This window comes from Pyxicephalus adspersus, chromosome 3 (genome assembly GCF_032062135.1).
Source record: "Pyxicephalus adspersus chromosome 3, UCB_Pads_2.0, whole genome shotgun sequence".
NCBI lineage: Eukaryota > Metazoa > Chordata > Amphibia > Anura > Pyxicephalidae > Pyxicephalus > Pyxicephalus adspersus.
Window position 1 is genome coordinate 123,482,541 of NC_092860.1, and position 25,733 is coordinate 123,508,273.

Below are 25,733 nucleotides of genomic sequence, written 5' to 3' on the forward strand. Positions count from 1 at the left end.
CCTGATATGGTAGCTGATACTGGCCCAGATACATAAATGAACCCTCCTTAGCACTTGATTTCCAAGAAAATTGCAAACCAGTAAGTATGTTTTGGGTTTTTGTTTTTGGAACCCCAGAATCAGGGCCAGTATTTCTTACAACATGGATATCAAGACAGAGCATGCAATACTCATTATATTACCTAAAGAATTTTAGTAAAAGAGGCTTGTCAAGGTCTAATGATATATGCAGTACATCCATATATATTGGCTACTGCATAAAGGGATAAAAAGTAGTGTTTCTGGCATGCTCATATTCATCTCTGACCATAGTCTTGCAAATACAGGCATACACTTAGTAGGAATACAAAAAAATGAAATAACTTGTATACCCCCATTTACTAGCAGCTAATAATTACCTTTTAAACTTTTTGTCTGCTGTGTTTTTTTTAGCATACTATTATTGATAAACTGGTTCCTATTACAATACATAATCATTTAGACCAGTATCTTCACTGGCGTTATTCAAATAATTCACTTCGAGGAAAAGCATCCTGTCTGTATTTGTCTTTTGGCATCTTGCCTGTAACATGGATAAACTATAAAGAAGAGAGAGGAAGACAGATGTGTGAAATTCTAATGTATTCCCACTATATGAATCACAGTTATATAAACATGTCATCCAGAAAGAAGTTAGACATTATAAAATAATATAAATATTGCTGTCTTCTCTTTGTGATCTCCTATATTATATACTGAAGTCATTTTTTTTAAGGTGAGCCCACACAGCAAATTTCAGTACATAGCTGTGAGCTTAGGTCAGGGAGGAAATACAACAGAGTCCGTCATGTTTACATCCCTCCGTACATCATTGCTTAACTAATCCTAGGAACCATACAGCCTATGGTGGCACCCGAACTGTGTGGCTATGCACACTCTGGCCATGAGGTTGTGGTGTGTTTAACCGCTTCCTCTTGGCATAGAACTGCTGCTTCTCAGAAGACGACATGTAGCTGCTATCAGCAGCAGCTCCACAGGGAAAAAATATAGTAAGTGGTACTAATAGCGCTCACTGACGCCCATTTAGCAATTAGGTTCAAAATTGCATTTTGGCCTCTGGATTGGACCTAACAGCTGCTCCTGAGTAACAATGAAACTTTATATCCCATTACAGCAGATAACTCATGGGGTCAGCAGGTAAGGTTTAAAGGTAAACCATGATTTAAAGTTGACTATTCTAGCAGGCTTACAAATACTTCTAGATAGCAGGAATCACTGGGGACCCTTCCTCTCGCACATCTGCTGTCTAGGGGAGAAATGAAAACCCTATTACCCAATTGTATTGGTTTATTAAGGGAGCATGGGGAAAGCTATTTCCAGTAAACTAGTAAAGGGAAATCTATTTCTTTACTTTATTCATTTCTTTAATATTCCAGGCACTCATTCATTATGTAGGGATCTTAAACAACTATTTACTTCGTCACACTGAAGCCTAATTATGCTTGAATTTCAGTTCACCGCTACTCACAACAGTTTAATGGTGGTTTAAGTCGCCTCCTTTCTCAAACTATAAAAAAGAATAGTAACCTAATCCAGAAATATATTTTCAGTTGTGACAAATGAAGTATGATATATCTCTTTGGCAGAATGTCACTTATATGTAGAAACTGATTTTACTCAATTGTGTAATTTTTTTTTTACATTTTTGTAACAGCCAAATGTATGGCAAAGATAATCAATGTTGAGCAAAAGTAGTATACACCATTGTGCTACAAGTCTTAAAGAAATTAGTATGGTCTGCATGTTTAGTCCTCTGATCTGCATTTTCTGCTGTAGGTCAATTCTCTGAGGTCTATTTAAATGCAGATGTGTAAAAAAATGTTATTCAAGGAAGTGTGGTGTGAACAAGGTCTTAGAGGATAGCATTGTGTGCATGTATCAGTATCTTTGGTTCAGTTCTCACTAAGGACATGTAAATGTGAGATTTTTTTGGAAGCTCCAGTTTTCTTCCACAACCCAAGAAAGTAAATAAAACATCGACCTTGACAGTGCTGGGTTAACGTACTTTGGTGAAGATGCCCTTGGACACCCAACCTAAACTGTGGTGAATTATGCTTGCACATCTTCATGTTCATTTGCCAAACCAGTGTAGGGGGCAGAAATGTATTGCCTCTCTACATTGTGCTATGAGTAGGGGAGAGTTAATTAAAAAGAATTGGATTTAAAGGCCCAATTGAACCTTCATCATTTAATAGAGGATAAACAAATAATTATCTGCTTTTTCATATTTTTCATTTCTTTTGTTAAATTTGATAAAAATCTCTAAAGCTCAAGCTTACTGCTGTTAGCTTAGCAGTAGCTGTGAATCAGGAAGGGAAAGGGCATAATGGTGTGTGTGGTGTGGATTGAACTGTGACCGAGAGATTGCTGCTCTCACACAGAGAATTGGGGTCCTAGTTGCAGATTCCTGCTAATATACAGACTTTATCAGAGTTCCTCATTTCCAACATGTCATAGCAATTACTTCTCTTTTTAGAAAGAGCACCTCATGAAAGAAAATTTAGCAGTTATAAAACCAGTAGAGTAGAGTGGTTTATACTGCATATGAAACAAATGATCTCTGCTAAAAGGTTGCAACTGTGCAATTTACCATTTCTCTTTAAAATGTTTAGCAATCTCCTATCTGTAAGCAACACATGCAATCATAGACACTGTACAGCAATGGTCAGGCTTGCTTTGGTTCAGAAGAATTTGAGGTTGTTTTTCGTCCAGGGCTGTGGAGCTGTAGCCAAGTCTGAAGCTAATATTGTATACTTAAAGTTGTAAAAAATGTACCAACTCCAGCTCTACTGCCCTGGTCTACTCATTTATTTGCATCCTTCAAAGATTTGGACCTCAAAACTGAATTGGGTGGGTTCTTATGGTTTGGTGCCATGTTAAACACACCCAGATATAATGAATAAAAGGTCATTTTGTGCTGAAATACTCCAGGAAATCCTTCTTAATAGATGAACTGTTTTGATTCCCGGTGTTTTTCGTTTCTTTAATTTTACATTTTTATGATGTCTGTAGGGGAAGGACACAACTGAAACGGCAGCGAGTTCAGAGTCTCCCAGACCGCGTTCCTTCCGCTGTGGCACACACTTCCGAAATATTCCTAGGTTATATAAATATATTCTATAATGTAAACAGTAAGCCATCAGCTCACAGCAAGAAGAGAAGAGCTGCCCTGCTAATGTGTATACAGCAGCTAATTCAGCTCTGCTTAACACAAACACATGAAGAAATGAAACACCCCACTTCCTTTCTTGGCCTGAAACACAGACGCTGTTGGATTTAAGTTTATTTTTATTTCTCAGGTCCAAGTTCATTCTCTTAAGAATGGTAAGGGACATTACATTACTTTATGTGTAGGATGGATAAATTTGGAGTTATTTAGAAAAAAATAATGGCTACCTTAAGCCCCCTCAAGCATTGGCTATGCTTCCAGATTTAAGGGGATCAGTTGTAAAATTACTGAATATGCTGGATTGTTTTTAACATTAGGCAAAGTGAGAGCTCTGTTAGATTTCTTACCTTGCCCCAGTCATATTCCAGAAGCTCAGGCTCAGGGAGGAGAGTAGAATACTGTCCTTATACCATGCTGTGTGAAACTGGTGAATGTTCACTTTTACCTCCCCTTCCAGAGTGTGCTATGTACAGAGTAATTTACATAGTAGAGCATTCTAGAGTAGGAAACATCCCTCCCAATGGCCCTGATTTGTAAAAGCTCTCCAAGGCTGGAGAAGATACAGTTTCATCAGTGAACCTGGGTGATCCAGAGAGTGGAACAGTCTGTAATATGCAGTGAACACTGAAAGTGGGGTGATGAAGCATACAGGACAGTGTAGCCTTCCATTTACTCATTTTAGGCCCTTTGAAAACTGAGGGGGATAAAGCCAAATTTCGGTGTGACCAAACAAAATTGGGGCCAAAAAGTCCAGATGCCTCTCTTATCAGCTTACAGGCCTGGGAGGCTACAATTTGCACAAGCTATCTAAAATTGGACAAGAGAAGAATGGAAAATGTTGCCTGGTCTGATCAGTCACGGTTGCCTTGTATCAACAGATCAGGCTGCTGGTGGTGTATTGGTGTGGGGGATTGTGTTCTTAGTACACTTTGGGCCCCTTAGTACCAATGAAGTATTTAAATACCATTGCCTACCTTAGTATTGTTGGTTATCATCTTTTAATTAGTAAATTTAGGTAAAAATTTGTTTTACAAGATAAGGACTCTAAAAACCCAAAGAAAACTTTTTTTCAGAAAAACATTTTGAACATCAGTCAAGTTTTTGCCTGTTTTGCAAATATGTGTTATTTCTCTTTACTTCCTGTTGGGGCAGAAAGCGGTACAAAATCTCTTCTAAAGCTACGTACACACGTCCAATGGTTCTGGCCCGATAATCGGCTCAGGGCCGATATTGGGTGGGAATCTGGCGTGTGTACAGCGCCAGTCGTCCATTGTCCAAACGACAGTCCTGGCGGATCCACAGACGATGGACGACTAACGATCCTAATGCAAGGGAAGGGGAAGAGCACACAGCGGGGTGCTGCTCCGTCATTCTCCCCCTTCCCTCTGCATAGAGCAGAACGGTGCTGTATGTACAACACTCATTCATGCATCCTGCAGTGCTAGTTGTTGGAAAAGATCGTGAAAGATCCTTTCCAACAACTATTATTGCACATGTGTATGCGGCCCAAGTCCCCAAAGAGTTCAAAACTACTAGGTGGTTGATAAGAACCTTTGTCCCGTTTTTCTAAACTGTTTCTCTCTTGCCCATTGTTATCCATACCATTGCTTCTTATAAGGAAAACAAACTCGCCCACTATTTCTAAAGTGATAAATCTTTAATGAGAATCTCTCATTGCAATGCATCTCTACAGCAGAGGATATAATCGGTAAGGTGCCTGTATCTAGTGAAGGTTTTTTGTTATGAAGACAACCAATGTTGTTGGTATCACTTGATCATGGAGAGTATCACTTGAGACTGGGCTGCCAGCCTTGTCAATATTAAATGTTTTTTCTTCCAAATGACCTGGTTTATCCTGGCACAGCTTTGTTAATACAGGTCAGCCCGCAGGTATGTATTTACACACTAAGTAAAGGTTACCGTGTTACCAAAGATACAATGCTTTCAGGTAATTGTGTAATATGAAATATTAACCCTTCCCTTTGCTAAACCTAAGATACCATTTAATCACCAATAGGATAATAATCTATTCTGGGGCTATATAGTCTGCTTGAAAACCAGTAATGGCCCTCTCACACAGTGAAAATCTGCACAGATAGAAGCTCCCAGGCACATAGCAAACTGTTAGTTTGCACACAGGAGCAGCAAACCTCTCCAGAGGAAGAAAACCAACGTCCAGGAGCTGCTTGTCTAGAAACAGTGGGCCTAATGTAATAAAGCTCTCCAAGGCTGGAGAGGAGACACTTTTATCAGCGAAGCTTTGTGAACCAACAAACCTGGAGTGGATTTCCTAAAGATCATTTGTTGTTTGTTTGCAAATGGTTTTAATCCTGGACCAGATCCATTCCAGGTTTGCTGGATCGCCCAGCTTCACTGATAAAAGTGTATCCTGTCCGGCCTTGGGGAGCTTTAATAAATCAGGCCCAGATTCTCGATTTACTGCAGACACATGGAAATATGTCCACAAAGTGGTGCCCAACTGCCCAATTTAGGTTAAAGGCCCTTAAGATTATTAAGAACCTTGTATTAGAGCATATTTTTTATTATGAGTCATTAAGGTGCTGCCACTATTTACTGTAATGCCGTGGCAATGCTACAAACAAGAATACAGAAAACTGTTTCTGTGACATATAAATCTAATTGCATAAAAAAATAGAGAGCGCAGAGTTCTATGGGGTGGGAGAGTGCAATGTTCTCTAGTTATCTCTCCATAGCTCAACTACTTAAGCAAGTGAAGCATGGCATAATATTAAACATGAATTCAGATTTTATCTCGTCATGCTCACATAACAAAACAAGTCTGCCTTAGCACAGGTCTGCCGCCTACAGATAAAAGATCTTTTCTGAACATAGGTTGACTATAATAGCAGTTCCAAACAAATTGTCTTGTTTTTTAAGGAATAAATTAAGAGGTGTTTTAGTTTAAGTTTTAGTTCTTGTCTGGAGATACACCATTAAATTATATTTTACAGAATTGGCTTAGTATAATGTTGACAATGGTGTGTCTAAAACACAAAAACCTATGGATGCTAACTCTCATTATAAGATTGGAAGTCAAGTTTCTAATTTTTTATGGTTTGAAAGTTAGGAGTCTATTTATAAAGCAGTGAATCTGACATTCACTGAAACATTCCATGGTGGGGGATCCAATGAAAGACATGGACTTTGAAGACTTCTAAAGAGGGAATATTTCAGTGAATGTCAGCTTTACTGCTTAAGAAATAGACCAGAAATTGTAAGCTAAAATGGCTGTTCTTCTACAACAGACCTATCATGTATAACTTGTATACCATTTTATAACATTTATAACAGTATATAACATTTATATACTTACATGAATACAAATTATAACTGGGTTTATTCTGGTATTAATGTGATATATGAAAATCTAATTAATAAAGAATGCTATACAAATCTCATAATGCTATTCATACCTGAATATACACAGACAGTTTACTATTGGTGAGAAAAAATCTGTATTGCAGTCTGTGTAACAAATTATGCCCTGTCTGTCTATAGTGCCTGAATATTGCCTGATTTATGAAGGTAGTAGCCCCCAGGGCCCAAGTACTGCTTGCAGTGACTGGGGGAGGTTTGAGCGGTGTAGGGATTCCATACAAAGCTACAATATATGAGTTATATAAGTTTGGAAATATGTGTGTGGTACCTTGTCGCCATATAATTAATTTTAACAAAAAGTTTACTATAAGATATATGCCTATTACTTATTTTACTCATGATATTCCTCGTAGGTTGTAAGCTCTTCTGTGCAGGGTCCTCTCCTCCTCCTGTGTCATTCTTTGTATCTGTCTGTCATTTGTAACCCCTATTTATTGTACAGAACTGCGTAATATGTTGGTGCTTTATAAATACTGTTTATTATTATTAATAATGAGATATACACCTGTAAAAGCCACCTGTGTGTAGACATCCCGGAAGTGCTGCTGAACAATTCTGCTTTACTTTTGAAACTCCCTATCAGCTACTTAAATAGGTATATATGGAAGTGAAGGGGGATTCAGAGGAGCTGGGTCTGCACACTAATTAGACACTCCTAAAAGAGGAAAAGCCTATGGCATGCAAGGAAGTTGTTGTAATTGGGAATTGACTTTCCCAAAGTTGTCAAATTTTCTAGCAAATTCAAAGGCATGTTGCAACTGAAATAAAAATGAATAATAGAAATCACACTACTGGTCGGCATTTGATATACTATTCGGGTTCTTTAACTAAATATATAAGTTTGACAACAAAGTCCCTGTAAAGGAACTTAATTTACAGATTTCACAACTAAATCTCTAATAGCACAGCTGTGTAATTTTCTGTATATATCCGGGAAAATATTTCCTCATACTTTTTTTGATACACAAGTCAAAGCCAGCAGTGAGATATCAAAAAAATTCTACAACTGACAGGCATTGAAACTCTTTCACCTTATCTATCAAAGAAACTTTGGTAATCAAAATCTAGTGGCTGTGTACCTTTCCCAACATCATGAGCAAACATTTTATAAATAGATTGTTCATTGCTCTGCAGGTAATGTGTATTTTAAATGAGCGCATACATTCTGGTATTCTTGGAATGTTTACTCCACTGTAATTGTTTTCACAACCTTTCTCTTTCATGTTTTTGTAATTTTATTCAAGCTGACCTCTAAGCCTGATGTTTTCACACTTCTAGATAGTGTGTACTGAAAGTGATTATTCTAATTTCTATTTACACTGTGACTTACACACATAAGCATTGGTAGCTGCAGCATGTATCTTAACTTCACCTTTTTTCACACATGTGTGCTGACCTGGCACTTCTCTTTCAGCTAGTTACCTTTTCTTGTCACTCATTTCATTTTTGCTTTATGTGGGGGTGTTTCAGTGGTATTCATGTGCTGATACAGTGTGTGAGAAGTAGTGCTGTGAGCTGAACAATCCCCAGTTCTTGCTGAAATTGTTGTATATTTCATTGAGAATTCTGTTGAAATTTAACTTTGTACAGTCACAAAGCAGTGCATCAGCACACCCATAATCCAAAGAAGCTGTGGTTTCTGATTTAATATTTTGTCAGCAGTAGCAAAGAAGAACTAATACACATAGGAATAGGGAAATATGAAGCTGTGTACATTCATGCCTAAAGAGTACCATGTATGACACTATAGATAAGCAGGGTGAAGGTGCTGTTTCCTTCTCATAGTTCTTATCTTACAAACTCTTGGCATCAGTTGGATGCTGAACTCTATTGCTATGTTTCCTTAACTGAAGCCTTGACCTGTGGTTTGTCACTTGTCACAGAAGTTTTGGACTCCTAAGTTGAGAACTCCTAAGGACGCCTAAGTTGAGATTTTTTGCAGCCCATCTGAAATCATTACAGAGGAAAGGGATTACACATTATAGGGTTAAGGCAATTCAAAATGTTTGTCCAAGGGGATTGGGGGAAAGTTTGAGAATACTTAATGGTGCTGATTGGAGCTCAGCTTTATAGATAGCCTTACCGTTACACCGTTATATAGCTAAAAGTATGTGAACACCACTTTGAATAATTGATTTCAGGTGTTTCCAGTAAAACCTGGGCACCATTATGATACATTAAGACATTTTAAACATTTCCGGACACATTTTGTGACAACTGTTTGGAGATGGACAGTTTTGTTTTAGAATTTAAATGTCCCTATACACAAAGAAAGGTCTATAAAGACATTGTTTGATGCAGAGAAACTTGAGTGGCCTGCACAGTCCTGATCCCCACCCTCCCAACACCTTTGGAATAAATTAGAACACCAATTGTGGGCCAGGTTTTGAAAAATGGTGAAAAACTAATTTAACTTTTACAGCTAAAAGTTTTAGCATGCTGTGTAAAAAAAATAATAAAAAAAAGCCTTGCTTGCTTCATCTTTGGGTTGGTTTCCAAAAATGCAGCTCACTTCAACGATAATGCTCGAGAATAAATACAGAGATGGTAATGTAGCCTCAGGTTTGACAGTCATACTATATTTAGAGGCCAGGCTATGTTAAATACCAGTATTTGGCTATATGATGAGTTTGCTGCCACATCCTAAAATACAACATTTATGTGATATGTGAGTAAGAAAAACTAAAAATACATTCACTTGTACATTGTTGTCATTTGAAAAAGTGTCCCCAAAAGTGTGAATCTCACAAAGCTTACTTTCATACTCTATCCATAGAAAAGTTTATTTTTAGAACTTACAGTACAGATACAATTTGTATGTAGTTCTACTTTAGGTAGAAATATGTCCTAAAGCCAGAGATTATTCCCTGTGTATATCCCATCTGCAGTGGCAAACGTCCATTAGTAAGACAGACAAGAGTTTACATTGCCCTGCCACCATCATACACGGCTTGTATTGCTAAAAAGCCAGTGAAGTGATTCCAGTTTAGAAAATATCTCATAATATCAAACAGATGTTTACTTTATTTCCACACGCAGCATTCATTGCTGAAATGGGGAAATACCTTCTCACTTTTATGATTAAAGGGGAAGTAAAAAGAAAGTAGCATTGGTATGAAATGAAGCAGAATGGCATTCGGGTCACATACAATAGCATGAATTTGTCTGGTCAGGAAAATGTATTTAATACATTCAGTTAGTCATTCCCATCATTTAACAGAACTCCATTGTCTACAGCTTGAACACACATATCAGTGTCTGGGAACTATTCCCTGCTGACTCTGTTTGACATGTCCTATAGACTAGGGGGGCTTGCTCTATTGTTGTGGCCACAGTTGTCTCCGGATTTTGGGACCCCAATTTTCAGTTTACTTTAAGGAATCTTTTACTTAGTTGACCCTGTTGAATAGATAAAGTGGGTAAACTGTGGAGTCCTAGACCCTTAAACAAGCCTCAGGGTGGTCAGGTCATATATATATTTAATTAGTGAACAAATATTCTGCTCCAATCTCTAGTACCCCACCTTGTTATTCCACTTTAGGGCACCATTATTTTATTCAAGAACAAGGCTGTTATATACAATCAAATACACTTACATTTTTCCAAGGCTTTTAAATGCCACTGTTCTTGTATTTATGCTAGTGACCAGAAGGAAATAAGGGTTGACAGGTAACTAATCAAAGGCCTAACTTTGCATATGAGTATTAGTGCTTTTTAGTCTTGTTTGGCCACATGAGATATGGAGTGGATAGTAGATTATAAAGATACTGTTACATTTTCACATTTAGGAAATAAAATGATATGGTCATACAATTAAGCCATCTATACCTTCCTGATATGGGTATTTTACCTGACATAACACCATGGCATACACCTATCGACCAGCCCATTTACAAACTATAAACTCTTACCCATCTCCTGGCTTCAGGACTATGTAAATCAACAGGAAGCACTCCCATTCCCTACTGGTTTTAATGGAGCACTCCTATTCTGTGCTGGTTGTAAGGTAGCACTCCCTGCTGATTTACATTAGCCTGTTGGTGCAAGGAAGAAGTTATTAGTGCTTGATTAGGCACTTCTGATCAACATATGATTGAATAATCAAATTCTGATCAGGAATGCTTTCATTTTCAATAGTTTTTGTCAGATCTGTTGAAAACATGACAGTGTTCTCCCCAGCCCCTTTTACCTGGGTGCACCACCCAACACTTTTCAATAACCACCCGGCTGTTTTTGGGTGGGTACTGAAAAGTTGGGTCATATATCTAGGGAAAACACTGCATAGCACGGCATAGCATATGGCTACGTCTAGCTTCATAGCTTTTGTGGTTTGAAAAACAAAGGACCAATATATATTTTCCACTAACTAATACTATTAATTAAACCAAATAGGGATCTGTGCAGTGATCATGACCTTTGTAGTAATTTATTTGTGTTTTGCCTGGATTTGACCTTTTAAAGAAGCCAAATATAATAATACTGGTGAAGGTGTAGATCTGTTATGATATAAACTTTATGAAAATTAGATATAATAACAACCCATCAATGACAACAATAATATAAATAATAATTGACAGTTACTAAATGAGGCATCATTTTCAGGAGGAGGTAAAGGTCATTCATAATCACATCTGTGTTTTACAAGTTCATCCAAAACTTCTAAAGTAAACTTAAAACTGATGTTTCTCAAATACTGGAATACAACATTAAAAACAGCAGTAAATCTAATGAAAGCTTTCCAAGCAAATTGTACTAAAACATTAAGCATATATAAATATTTTTCAACTTTTTACAAACTAAGCAGTTTGTTATCTACGCCACCATGTAGAACCATAACTCTTGTGGTTAGAATAATCTATTTTTATTTTTTTCTGTTCATATCAGTTGTTGGCCAAGGAAGCTTACAATCTAATCCGCCTACCAATGTTAGATAACCATTCAGGGTGTTTGCCCTAATGTGACCACTATCCTATTTAACTTTTAATTAAACTTTTGATATTGGTTGGGTTTTAGGGTGGCAGAGATTTAGAAAATAGGATTGCAGCTTGATCCCACTTGCCAGCCGCTGTTGCTTTACTGTTGCCAACTAGTACCTTGTGTGTGAATCAGTGAGAATGAGAGACACGTTTTACAAGGAAGTCCATAGATAAAACAAGAAATTTGCTTTACCATGCCACCAGGTACACAGACCAGGAAGAACTGATAAGCCAAAAACTATAGGTCAAACCAACAAGTGATTTTTTTCTTCTTCCTTTTTCCTATATCCTTATATTTGCTTTTTAAAATGACAGACACAATCATTTGTAGGTTGAAATAAAGTTTTCATGCAGGAAATTGGGGATGTATGTGTACATTTACAAACATTGTCATAAAAATTAATGTAATACCCATCTAATGCAGCAAGATAAATATTCCATATATTTTGCATAGTAGCTTCCATGCTCATTTACAGTAGTTCACGGGCTGAAAACGTTGCAGTGGTAACAAGTAAATCTACATGAACATATAGTTGCAGGATAATTGTAATTTGAAATGAACAATTACAGACATATCATTAGATAATAGTTTGCTAAATAAGCATCCAACAACATCAAAGTGTAATGATGCATAATGATTTTTGGGTGCAGTAATGATGACAGGTTTGTTGAAGCAATGTCATCCTCATCATATATATAAATGTTGTTAGACAGTGAATGATCATGCACACAACCAGACACGAATGGCCAGTAGCCGAGTGATCTTTAAACAGATACACTGGTCTGTCAATCCCTGTGAATTATTGAGTTGTTGCTGTATTTATAGCATTGTAAGCAGATTATTTGCAAAGGTTTGTTCGTTGAAGATCGTTCTTTTCCATTGACAATTATGTAGTGTGCATGCAACGCTTTAGCTGTAACCAGAGGACTGCAGTTTCATTAATATATTTATTTAACGGGGTTGTCTTACATTTCTATGAAACTATTTTAAAATGACCATGTCATAGGTAATTGATTTTTGATAATAAATTAGGAACAATAAACTTCTTATTTTTTGTAAACACACTTTACCTTTGCTTGTAAATTCTAATGTCCTGATAACTAGCATTAGAGAGTTGGAGTTCTGTAAAGACAAATTATCCTGAAAGCATTATTTCCAAGACCAATTATTGTCTTTGTATTGGTCGTGGCATATGTGTTTTCAGGATAAAATGATGAATTTATCCTTACAGAACTCCAGTTTTTATTGTGTACTACTTTTATAAAAACATCTTTTATACCAGATACAAGATCTTACTTGCCCCTTGAAGAAACAAATCTAACATTTTCAGTGCATCATGTAGGTAGTATATCTTGATAAAGTAAGCAGTTAGAGTTTTATCAAAGCTTATTGACAGTGTACATTAAATCAGCGTTTCATAATGGGGGCTGTAAGGGAGATTTCTTGAGGAGCAGTTTCTTTGTTTAGGACACACCTGGCTCAACATGCATAGTCTGCAATGTAATTGAATTATAATGTACCTTCCAGGTCACGCTACCAGGCCCAGCTATAACTGTGTGTGTTTTGGCATAGATTCAATCAGACCTAGTCAGTCTCACGCAACTCTCCTCCAGTCTTGGGAATTGTGTGTTTTAATTTGACTCCTCTAATAGTTCTTACTGGCTTATAGTAGCACATTTTCTGTTTCTCTGCTCTGTGTGCCAGATAGTCTGGAAATCGGGACGTTTATAACAGGGTGTGGCTGTCTTTCATCACCTTGTGGCATTTAAGCTGAGGCTTTTGATTCCTTTAGAAGTTGAAATTCAGCTGTGGATTTATATTTGGGGTTTCTAAGCCAGACTTGGGCGGTAGGCCCATTAGTTACAAATATGTCTGCAAAAAAATATTTTCTGAACAAAGTTTTTTTTTTTTTTGCTCTTCACTTTTACCATATGAGTTCGTGAGAAACTGGGCATGCTGGCCTGCATACTGATCCTCCCGTCCTGTTACATTAACAGCCACAGGATGGTTTTAATTTGAATTCTTCAATAGTGCTCTGTCCAGGTTCTGTACTGTACATGGTGTACTCTGCTTTGATCAGTCTTGTGCAGGAAATCATATGTCTACATTGCAGAACACAAATGGACAAGCGTTTCATGTAAATATGGACACGTGCAATAACTGTTTTTAACAATAGCGGAGACAAAGAACAAAACTGTCAAAACTGTTATTTTGATTGTCTCATGTTTCAGACAAATTATGAAATCACCCCACGTGCTTAAAAAAATCCCAATCCTAGCACAAAATAAAACTATTGTGTATTTATTAGTTCACAAATGACAGCTTTCAGCCTTCTAGTCTATTCAGCCTATATATGTTGGTGGCCTATCTAAGTAATAAAGTACCAAGAACAATGGCTTGTGGTTTACCTGTTACGCTTTTCCCAATTGACAATGTGGATATTTTGATTCTCATATGAAATAGGTAACATGATAGCATGCATTCTTTGATGTACATGAACAATTAATGGGAAGCATATGCCAGAATCACATGTTTTAAACAACACAACCTGCTCCATATATTAGGTACTCTCTTTAAATGTGGTTTTCCACCACTGGCAGCAATATTCATTTATACATTATTATTATTATGAATAATAACCTGTATTTATATAGCACCAACATAATACACAGTGCTTTGAAAGGTCCATCGTCATGTCACTAGCTGTCTCTCAATCTAATATCTAATTGTCCCTTGATATGTACATATTGTAATTTCCAACAAACCTGTAGGCTTTTCTGTTCAGCTTTTAACTAAATCTAAATAGTAGCCTAAGACAGCTATTTACTTTTAATCCTGTTACAAACACCAATTGCACATGCCGTAGGTAACAAAGTGACCATTGACTCCTAATGACTTAAGATGACACTAAGTTATGTCTTGTTGCAGGATGTGAATCTTCCCCTGAACTGACACTTGATAAGTCCACAGCTGCAGTGGATAAAATCTTTGGCTGCTTGAGAGATCTGACAAAGGTTCGAGCTCACCTGAAATTGTTCAGTTCTGTTCATGTGCCTGGAAGCCATATTCAGCAGGTGAGAAAATGTGCTTTTTTGTTTGTTTTGTTTTAAGCTACAGCAAAGACACTGAATGTATCTTATGTTTTACACTTCATTAACCAGTAATATGCACACACTATTAGGTACTTATGTAAGGTTCAGGGAATACTTCCATTCTCTAAAGTCTTTTTAAGTAACAGTTAACACTTACTCCCAACAATAACTCTAAACACTTTCAACATTTGAAAACATTCATGTTCACATACCCAGTCTCTTGATCTCTTAGAAATATACATTTAAATTTAAAATACAGTTACAGGGATGACTTGGATAATCATCTAGGGGTACTATGCAAATATCCCATTATAAAGGGTAGATGATAGAAACCCAGGATTATATATTGTAGGATTGTAAAAGTAGGGCACTAATGGGTGACTTAACATTTCAGTGAAAAGATACCAATTTGCCCTAAATGAAGGTAACAAGCTAAAAAATCTCTGCACTCATAGGGGCACTGAAAGAATACCACATACTACTTAAAAATCACATTTTTGGCTGCTGGCTGATTGGAAGAATATCATTTTTTTAAGATTGTCCACACATCTCACTTCCAATCTTTCTCAATAAGCCCTTTGGCCTGGATATTGGTTCCCTGTTGTCTTTGTGAAACAGAATGTACATTGAAGAGCTTTTCCAGCCTTTATTATACTCTGTAGCAGCATTTATATGGATTCTTTACTAATATGGTTAGGTTAGAAGTAAACATAATACTGTGTGTAATTTTAAATGGACAAGAATATTATATTGCCATTATATTACTCTCATAAAAGGATTCTCTTCCTGAAATGTATAGTCTTTTCAATATTTTTGAGATACATATCTAAAAATGAAAAAAAAATAATATTTTCACCAATGTGTATTTAATTTTCTTTATCACCTTGTTACTATGTATAGGGGTAATTAAGCATTTATATTTAGATAGACATATTTGCCCATTACACATGTTGCATCTACTTCTTTGTTAGCAGTTCTACACAAAGAATGTGCCTTAATGCTCCTTGCCCCAGTGCAGTATATGAATAGGTAAACTTTATATTATAAACTTTATTTTTAAATAGTTAAACACGGTAAACTTTGTACCCTATATGTAACTTATATCTTATCACAACAGTTATTGAGTACAATAAAGTCTTTTGTCCTAAATCCAAATACTATGTGGTATAAAAGCCTCATAAAATAAACTAAAAACTTCCCACAACCCTCCTTCATTCACGTCTTACTTACTCTACCTCCTAGAAACTGCAGCTTGTTGTGTGAGGGTTTTAGCAACATTCAGAAGGTAGTTTGCAGGAATAAATGTGTCCAGGTGCTGAATGAAAAGCTAAAGGTCTATGGATCTATTATGAAAATGCTGATAGCCACACCCTCTGGAATGTGTTCTCATAACACTTTAGTGCATGAAGAGACAGCACACAAGAGTAGCAACTCTGCTTTAGAGCAGAGGAGCATTGTTGCCACCTCATCAAAGAAATTTTCACTTGGGTCATCAATGGGATACCAACCAGGTATTTTTGGGATTTGATGGAGACTGAGAGAAAACTGTAAGTGCAGATAGACTGATATTAAATGCAGCAAATTTTTTTTCTTCCACTTTATAAAAGATAGAGTAACTGCTGAGACAGTGAGCAGGTCTTCTAGTTATCTGTTAATCTCTATATTTATTACAATAAAAAAACAAATATGCAAAGATGAAGTTCAAAAGTATGTCATGTTAAAAGTCATTTAAATGTTGCAATATTAACTTTTTAACTATAAATTTAATTAAAAACAAACATTATTTCCCTTTAATAAGCTAACAACATTTTTTTAAAAATTTCATAAGTGCATTACAGGTTACATGTTTTGTTTTTCATATTTTGCACAGTTTTTTACCAACCATCAAGGTCTTTTCATCTGTGGCCAGCCAGATGATTCCATTGTGTACTACTATTTTTTGCCTAATGTTTAGTGCTTAGTATTGAGCATACGTTGCATAACACTTGATGTTTGTAATGTGGCCAAAGTTTAAAGCCTTTGTACAGTTCAGCCTTCCTCTCTGGTGGTTACAAATATTTTCATTATCCAAGTCAGACTGCAATTTCCTGCTAACTTCTTTGCCATCAGATCCATTGTAAATAAATGTTTCTTAAATATGTAACTTGAGATATCTTCCCATGCGATTAAATGGACATAATATCCTAATATTTGGATTTTCTGGATAAAGATGTTTATGGGATCTAATTATGTAAAATAGGTCTCAAAGCACGAACTATATACACGAAAGCACCTATCAAAACCTTATATTGTCAGTAAGGAAATCATGTTTTTTTTGTTTATTTGTTGCATTTTAGTTGTTTGTAGCTGTTCTTAGCTGTGTTTAATCTGTGCAGCAACAAAGGTTGTGAAAAACAATAATTCTGGTAAACTCTTGTAACCATTTGTGAACCATTATTTTTCAAATTTACTGTAGCCCCTCGTTCAACTTTGTTCTCTACTAATCCTCTTTGTGGAATGAAAGACAAAATTTGTCCTCTACTGAACTGTATAAACTCAACACTAGTATTTTTTTCTGATATCTGTTGGTTGTATATCACAAGATAGTCACAACACAGTGACTTACTTTTGCCAAGTAATATAAAAAGCTTTTTATACGGTCTTTCCTCTATGTAACAAGTCACCAGAACAGAGTCAGGGCTTTCAAAAATATGACGAAAGGACAGGAAAGGTGTGTGTCCCTGGGCAGGGTCCTCTCCCCCTCCTGTGTCATTGTTTTTATCTGTCTGTCATTTGCACCCCGTTGGTATTCTAGTATTTCTGGGCTGTAGTAATATGCCTTACGTTGGTGGTGTTAGGCCACTCTAAATATCCCCACACTGTTCGGCCATGATAATAACAAGACTCCCACACATACAGGCCCATCTCCCCTTCTCCACCTACAATTTTCTACCCATTTCCCCTTCTCTACCTGCAACTTTCTGCCATCTCTTCTTCCCTGCCTACAACTTTTGCCCATCTACCCTTTTCTGCCCACTCATTTCTGTATATCTCATGTTGTCTGCCTATAATTTCCTGTTCATCTCCCATTATCCAACCTTCAACTTTGTACACATGATTATTATTATTATTACCCAGTATTTATATGGCGCCATCATATTATGCAGCACTTTGCAGCATTATGCAGCACATGTCACTAGCTGTCCCTCAAAGGGGCTCACAATCTAATGTCCCTACTTCAGTCATACTTCAGTCATATGTCTTTAATACAGTCTAAGGTCGATTTTGGGGGGTAGCCAATTAACCTTACTGCATGTTTTTGGGATGTGGGAGGAAACTGGAGGAAACCCATGCAAACACAAAAAAACCTGGGACCTACCGCTGCAAGGCCAGAGCAGTTACCTCTCAGCCACCCCGCTGCCCACATCTTCCTGTACTGTCTACTTTTTGTGCACATACCCCCTTCTTATCTGCAACTTTCTGCCCATCTTTGTCACTTTGCTCCTAACCCATTGCTTTTCTGTCAAGCACCCAGATAATGATCATCTCCCTTTACATTCATAGGAATCTTTGCTGTCAGATCACCCAGCTCAGTGCTGGAAGCCCATGTATGTAACTTTTTGTTCCATTCCTTCCCTGCTTTTGCTCAGAGCTTTGCGCGCCCACCTCCAAGACCGCTGCTGCTTCCTATCCCCCAACCAGTCTGATTCTGTCGTCCTGACACTGGTGCATACACATGCTTTGGCTGGCTTTGGACCGGTCATAGAAGCCTATTGCCGTATCCTTCAGCCCTAAGAAAGAGGGCCACCAATTGATCATTCAATACTCCAGCAGGCCAGTCTGAGACTGAAACTATGATTTTCTCTGGTTTTGTGCCATGTAACTTGTAAGAGTGTTTTTACTTTATTCCTAAGCTTTCATGTTTAGAAAGCCTGTGATCAGTTTTATCTATTCATATCCAAGTCAGACATCACATTTGACATGTTTGTATAACTTTGACCTTATAAAATTTTATTATTCTAGTAAACAGTTAGTCATGTAGACAAATATACTCTACAAATATTACTCTTGTAAACAGATCTCAAAAGAATAACCCTGACTTAGACCCAACGCAGTGTAGATGAGTAGCTGGAGTGGAGTGTTACATGGCCACACATTACATCTTTGGCACCAGTACAGACCCGTCATGGGATCAATACCCAGGTATCCGGTCCACTGCATTCATTATACATCAATCTCTTTTGGAAATCAAACACATTTTCATTTTACTGAGACAGCTTCTTTTCTCTTTCACAGACTGTGAACAGGTGAAGGCACAAACATTAAGAAAACAAGTTCAATATTTATTAGAGAATACTTGAAAACAATGAAACATTTTAAAACATTTCTGGTTGCTTTATATGTTCTCGTAAAACTTTAGCTTTACTTTTAGCTTTCCTTTCATGGTTCTTTTTAGATAGGATCAGATTTTCTCATAGGACACCCAGTCCACAAAAATCAGAAGGCCTGCCAGGAGCAGACACCAGCATATTATACGTTTTTACTTCATCATTTCCTTGCTCCCAAATCCAATGTGCTTGCCCAGTGGCATCTCTATCTTGAAAGTAACAAAACTTCTGACATCAGATCACTGAGCACCATTCTCTCCATTCTTCTAAGTGACCGAATGTTGAGGCCTCTGTAGCCTGCTTGCTGCTAGTTTTAGAGTCACAGCTAACAAAAAGTATTGGAATAGGCAAGGAGAATAGGGAGGGAAAAGATACAATAGCACAAGACAGCCGGTTTATGGAAACAGAAAGTATAAATTCTTTCTTGTATTTGGGAGGTCTGTTGGTCCCCTGCATAGAGGCTTCCAGCTATTTCCTGGTTAAGCCTGTTCAATCCACCATCCACATCCATCTGCTTTGAAACCCTTATGTTATTTCCATATAATCCTTTCTCTTCAAGGAGACCAGCATGTTTAAATATCAGACATTTATGAATATCAAAGGGAATATGCAGTATAACAAAGGACACAGGTGTAAAAATACAGTTTATATAAATATTTTAATGCATAAAAGATTTTTTGAGTGGAATGGAATTAGTGAACATCATGGAACTTATATAAATTTGCCTTTAGTTGTGGTTTTTAAAGAGTTCTTCAAATAATGAATTCTGTTTTATTTATAGTAAAGGTTTTGTTGAACGTTTTATATAATACATGAAATAACAGTTGCCTTTCTAGTGATCCAGTTTGCCTTGCATGACTTGAATATTGTGGTTGAAGAGCTCCTCCATTACTCTTTTCTGGTCTTTTTATCTTTTCAAACCACATAATATAGTATAGGAGCAAGTTATTTTTTCTCCAGTTCAGTGCCTTAAGTGACTTAGACATTTCATTGGTATGGGTGAGGGCTTATGTCAGTTTGCTGGATAGTTTGTACACTGGAAAAACAATTGGCAGGGATATAGTGGCAAGGAGCAACCTTGGATCTGTACAATATAGAGGGCAGTTTTCCAAAAGGTCTGGATTTTCATACATTCCCACAATGTGCAGGCAAAAGTTCACTGAGCTATGCATCTATTCTACCAGAAAGACAATGTTGCTGGATAAATAGAAAGAGGTCTTGATGGAATTTGGTACTATTTTGAGATAAGTTGGTAATTCATATCTACCATCTTTGAGCTAAAACGGGGAACATGTTAGTTCCACGATTTTTGCTCTGATACTGGTTGTCATTGTTCTTGTTTCCATTGAGAGGTAAAGATTGAAAAATGAAATTTTCCAGTTGAAGTAAAATGTTATACAAGCGTACAACATTGTGTAACAGGGGTTGGAATATAGAAAACAGTTTCTCCATGAGTTGTACATCTATAACTATACCAGTATCTTCAGTTCTATAAGGATCTCTGTCTCAATCACCCTCACACAACATTAGGAAGAATTGAGATATAAAGGACCAGAGTAGTGATTGTTTTGTTTTACATTTAACAGAATGTGGAAAAGATGACTGCCATGAACAAGTCAAATTGAGATATCAGTTTCTGAAAAAAATATATGCTTTACAATTAATTAAACTTTGTTTGTATTTAAAGCCAGACTTAGGCCTTTTTGTTTTGTCTATAGTGGAAAGTGGGTCTGTAAAGTGATAATTACTTAGTTTGTTGTTTATTTTATATGATGGCAGTACAGGGAGAGGAATAGAAACACATGTGTAGTAATGGGGAACAACTGGAGGCACAAATTGTACAGATAGGTTAAATGTTTCTCTAAAGTCACCAAGAGTCTTAAGAAGTTCAGCTCAAGAACTAATTTTAGCTATTTGTGATGTATCACTTTGGCATGGATCGGTTCTTTATTATTATCCTAGTTTTTTGTATGTATTCACTATGGATGTTTATTCTAAGTCACAACCATATATAGGGTACGATTTAGGGTCTTAGGCTACTAAATAATATACTTCGCCTAATATTACCTACATCTTTAGGATCATCAGATTCCTGACAAACTGACAAATGATGATTCTGAGGTCTTCTATAATTTGACCTTTATATTTGAAAAGCAGCAAAGTATTTGATCAAAATTAGTCTATAATACTGCAGCTCAGAATAACTTATACACTGGGTCTATTATACCATAGAAGAAAAACTAATATAATTCTTCTCAGTAACAGTAGGAAAATGAGAAACAGATTGTTCGGTGAATGATATGAGCTTCATCTACCTGATTTTAGAATGTCTCATTGTTGGAAACCATTTACAAATGAGGATTGCATGAAACACCTGCGGCTTATTGAATGGCAAACATATAATGAGAATTCACTGCTACCTTCACGTATTCAGATAAATCTGTCCAGGACATATTTTCTTCAATTCCTGAACAGCAGAAAACAAATGTATTGTCAGAAAGAGCTCATGCATAGAAATATATGGCATGATGCTGATGCCTGAGGATGATTAGTGTCATATAAGACTAGTATTGTATTTATTTTGTATTTTTATTATATCTATACCATAAATTGTGCTGTGTTCTCTTTATATACATCTGCAGCTTGAGAGGACTATTTTATTAACATGATGCCCGTATTCACGGCTTCCTTAGGTTAAAATTGTTTTATTTATGCTGGGTCCTGGCAGGGTGAGGATATTAAACAGATGGGACTAAAAGGTTGTATTGCAAGCAAGTAAACTGAAGTTCAGGCTTTTAAATATTGCGTGACTGGATTTGAGACAGGCCATGGAATGCTGTATTACACAAACTCACAGGCAGTCTCCTTGTATTCGCTGGATGCACATGTACTAGGACGGCCTTCAATCAACTTCAAAGACAGACTTCCCGCACAAATGTACACAAAAATACGGTTTTATTCTGCCAGTTAATATTTCTTGCAATGCTTGCATTTTTCAAAGGGTGCTTTGTTTTGGTAAAGCAGTTAACCCATTTTGACTTGTACAGCACTTTGTACCCCCCAGCAATCTAGTCTCTTTTTATATTGTATACATGTACATGTTGCTTTACATACATACATGAAGGCTAGAGTAGAGATCCAAGACAAAAAAACACTTTCATAATATGCTTAAACAATAAGTTGAAACATTCTTACAGGCCTTGTTCACTAACATATGATATCATAACAGCAATTTAAGCTTTGATCTTACACAAATCATCACATAACTTTATTTTATTCCGTAAACAAATTATGTCTTCTTGGCATTTTGCGTACTAATCTTTAAAATGATGTAAACTTTGCAAGTCTGCCTCATTTGAGCCCAGTGTATTACTTTATATGTCCCAAATTGTCTGCACAGTGTCAACAACAAATCTTACTGACCCCAGAGGAAGAAGGGCCAAGTGTGGGCTGAATTATAATCATTTGCTCGGGGAAAAAAAGTTTGGGATTTTAAACAAGGCTTGTTGTATGCCCAACCTATAATAACCATTAGGTATGGGTTATCCCTTTCATTACTAGTTGTTATAGATTAGGGCAGAGGAAATGAGCTTTCTATGTAATAGATGTGTATGGATGCTCTCAGTACTGAGTTTTCTCCAGTAGAAAGTTATGTACATGGTTAATTATGTGTAACTGTAACACTTAAAGTTATTTATTTCTTCTTCCAGTTCTCCTTCCAAAAATATGAACATCAGCGTATCACACAATTAAATGCCTTGGATGGCTAATATTGCACGGCTGCAGGATTTTCTCTCAAAGTTATTGTAGAAGGTATTTTGTCTAGCCTTAGTGTCTACCTAAAAAAGTTCTGCCCCTCAAACATGTGCTAGGTCACTCACTGTGCCGAGGAAAGTCACATGGCACTCAGCCTGTTTTATTTTTGGGCTCCTAATGCACATCATTTGCTAACCCAGTATTAATTAGTTTTTCAGAATAATAACATTGATTTTACAGGCAAAGTTTCAAGGATGCTTGATTTTGTATACACATGAATCAAGCCTAACTGTGCCTTCCTACGTCCTGTCAAAATGGCAAAAAATAAAAATATGTGCCATTTTAGTAAGTATACTTAAACGGAGTTATAAATGGCATTGTCAATGTGCAGTATTCATTTTTAAATTAGGAAGAAAATTAATAAAAGACCTTTAATAAAAGAACAAGGCTAAAAGGGAAGTCTTAACAAATCTACTGGACTCGGAAAAAAATACTAATAAATGTAATGACGTCATATAAATGTAATTGGGATCTGTTTAAAAGAGGTAAATTAAACCTGTCATGTGGCAACTATTGTCAACTGCCCTAAAACTCTAGATTTCGGTTTGTCCTGCTGATCCTCAGGGTTTAGTACTGCCAGGTCAATTACCAGAAAAACTGTGCAGATCAGGAAAGTGACAGCTTATTAATTAGGTTAACCTGTCATGAGTGAATAGGATCATAGTATTATCCAAGAAGTTAAAGCAAATAAAAGAATGCCTGACGCTGTAGAAGAAAGTTGCATTGAGTCAGAAGTACACTGTGAATATATTTTTTAAGCTGGCCTCACAAACTTTTTTTAAACAGAACTAAACGCTAGAAGTAAAAATTTGCTACCAGACAGGACCTTTATTGCAGAAGGCACAGACAATGTCCCTTCTACAATTAAATAACCTTAACCTCATGACAATTTTTTTTAGAAACACTGACCTGATACACTGCAATTTTCTTTTCCTTTACTAATTTCGATCGACCTTTTTGATTGGCTTGACTGGGAGGATGTTGCTCCTGCACCGGTGCCCAGGAGGTCATTCAATCCCGACTGCCCCATGGAAAGTTGAGATACATGGCACACCCTTGCATACCATGCTGAGCTGCGCATGAAAAAAAACAAAATTTTGATTGCCCTAAGAGCTAGTGATCAGAGTTATGGCTTCTTAACTAACCATAGTTTTTCCCTATGCAGTTTATCAACTTCCCTGCTACCCTATTCTCTCTCTACAGCAGCTTTTAATACTGGGGTGGAAATAGAAGTGTCAGAAAGTCTTCTTACTGCCTGTCACCAAAATATGTTCCTTTTTTACCACCTATATATCCAAACTTTACAAACAATATTAAAGTTGAACTCTAGTGAGCACCTTCTAAGTTACCTACCCTCTGTAGTGTCTCTTGCTTCTTTTTAAAAAAAAATTACCTTGGCCTTGAACCATATGATCCCTCTTCATTGCACTTGTGATATCATTACAAAGGCTGCAAAAGATCTGTCCTCAGGATTCAGGAGGGGGAGTCCAACATCTCTGCCAGCCTCTGTGATCTGTGACCAATTAGAGGCAAAGGATAGTCTCAGAAACAGACTTTGGCATTTTCTGCCTCTTTGATGCCAGCCAAAGGATGAAACAAACATTAATAGTAGTAACAGTCCCCTTCATTGTCTGCTGGGAGCCATTATGGTTTAGGGTCCAAATTAATTTAGATGTATACTCCAGTACACTGTTTCAGGTCAATTTAATTTGTTTGTTTTTTAACACTGCAAGGAGTTATGAAAGATTTGGGCCCTCTGTTGATGCTATTAATAGATTGAACATCAAACCATTTCCATCTGCTAATCTCAGGACACTGGGGTCTGGATATATAGCCCATCTCACATTGTATGTATGTTACAAAGAACTCCCATGCTGCTTTTTTCAAAACCCATATATCCAAATCGGAACTGTTTCTTCGGGCTATATTTAAAATAAGAACTCGGGTTCCAAAAAAATATATATTTTCTTCCCAACCTGCCTATCTGTCCATAATAAAAAAGGAGGACACCAACTGCAGTGCACTGTGCATAAGTCTGCATCAAAATCCACAGTCAAAGCCAAGTTTTCAGAATACACACAAATAACTTATTAGTACACTTTAATTGTTTTGGTTCTTTTTTACCCAACAGCTTTGTCAATCAATGGTATTTACAGCCCTGTACATTGAAAGAATAATATATAAAATAGTCTGTAAAAGTATAGTAACAGAAATAAGTATGCAATAAGAACAGCTGTAATATTTTTAATATATAAGGTTAGGATAAAAATATGGATTGTTTGTATTCAGAAACAAAATGGTCCATGTTTATTGTTGTCATCAGGATGAATTAGGCACAATAAAGTTTATGGATCAAGGCTGTTATTTTCATAATATATGATTATACACTGTCAGTTGTCACGTACATTTTTCTGGCGTACGTGTAATAAGTATCATTTAGCTTTCTGCATCAAAATAAGCAGATTTGTTATTGGCAGAAAAATATGTGGCTCTGGTAATGAGAACTAATTCTATTCAGGGATTTGCTTGCTGAGATTAAAGAGGCATTAACAAATGTATTGTTGCTGTGAATGTTTTGAAGGCATCCTAAGCCTGTTAAGAAAGCAGCTACATATTTGTCACACATCTAGAAAGATTTGTTATTTCTACATGCTAATAATAGAAAACAGCATAGACCCTTGTACGCTGGTCTTCTACTTTAAAGGGAATTTAAATGTACTGTTGCTGTTTAATTAACTTACAATTTACAGATTAAAGCGGAACTTCAAGGAACTTTACAAGAATGTATTAATCAGTTGATGGCATACCAAAACACTCAATAGTAATGAGTGTGAGTTTGCCTAGGCTAAAATTAAATCATCAGTGTGCAGGCAG

At 36.6% G+C, this 25,733-nt stretch overlaps 1 protein-coding gene across 1 annotated transcript in view; it reads left to right on the forward strand.

Annotated features, from left to right (window-relative positions):
• LOC140327475 (sec1 family domain-containing protein 2-like) overlaps positions 1–25,733 on the forward strand; it is a 164,016-nt gene that overhangs the window by 107,219 nt on the left and 31,064 nt on the right. The window contains exon 3 of the mRNA XM_072406860.1: positions 14,513–14,658. Within this exon, the coding sequence (XP_072262961.1) occupies positions 14,513–14,658 (146 nt within the window). The remainder of the gene's footprint in view (positions 1–14,512; positions 14,659–25,733) is intronic.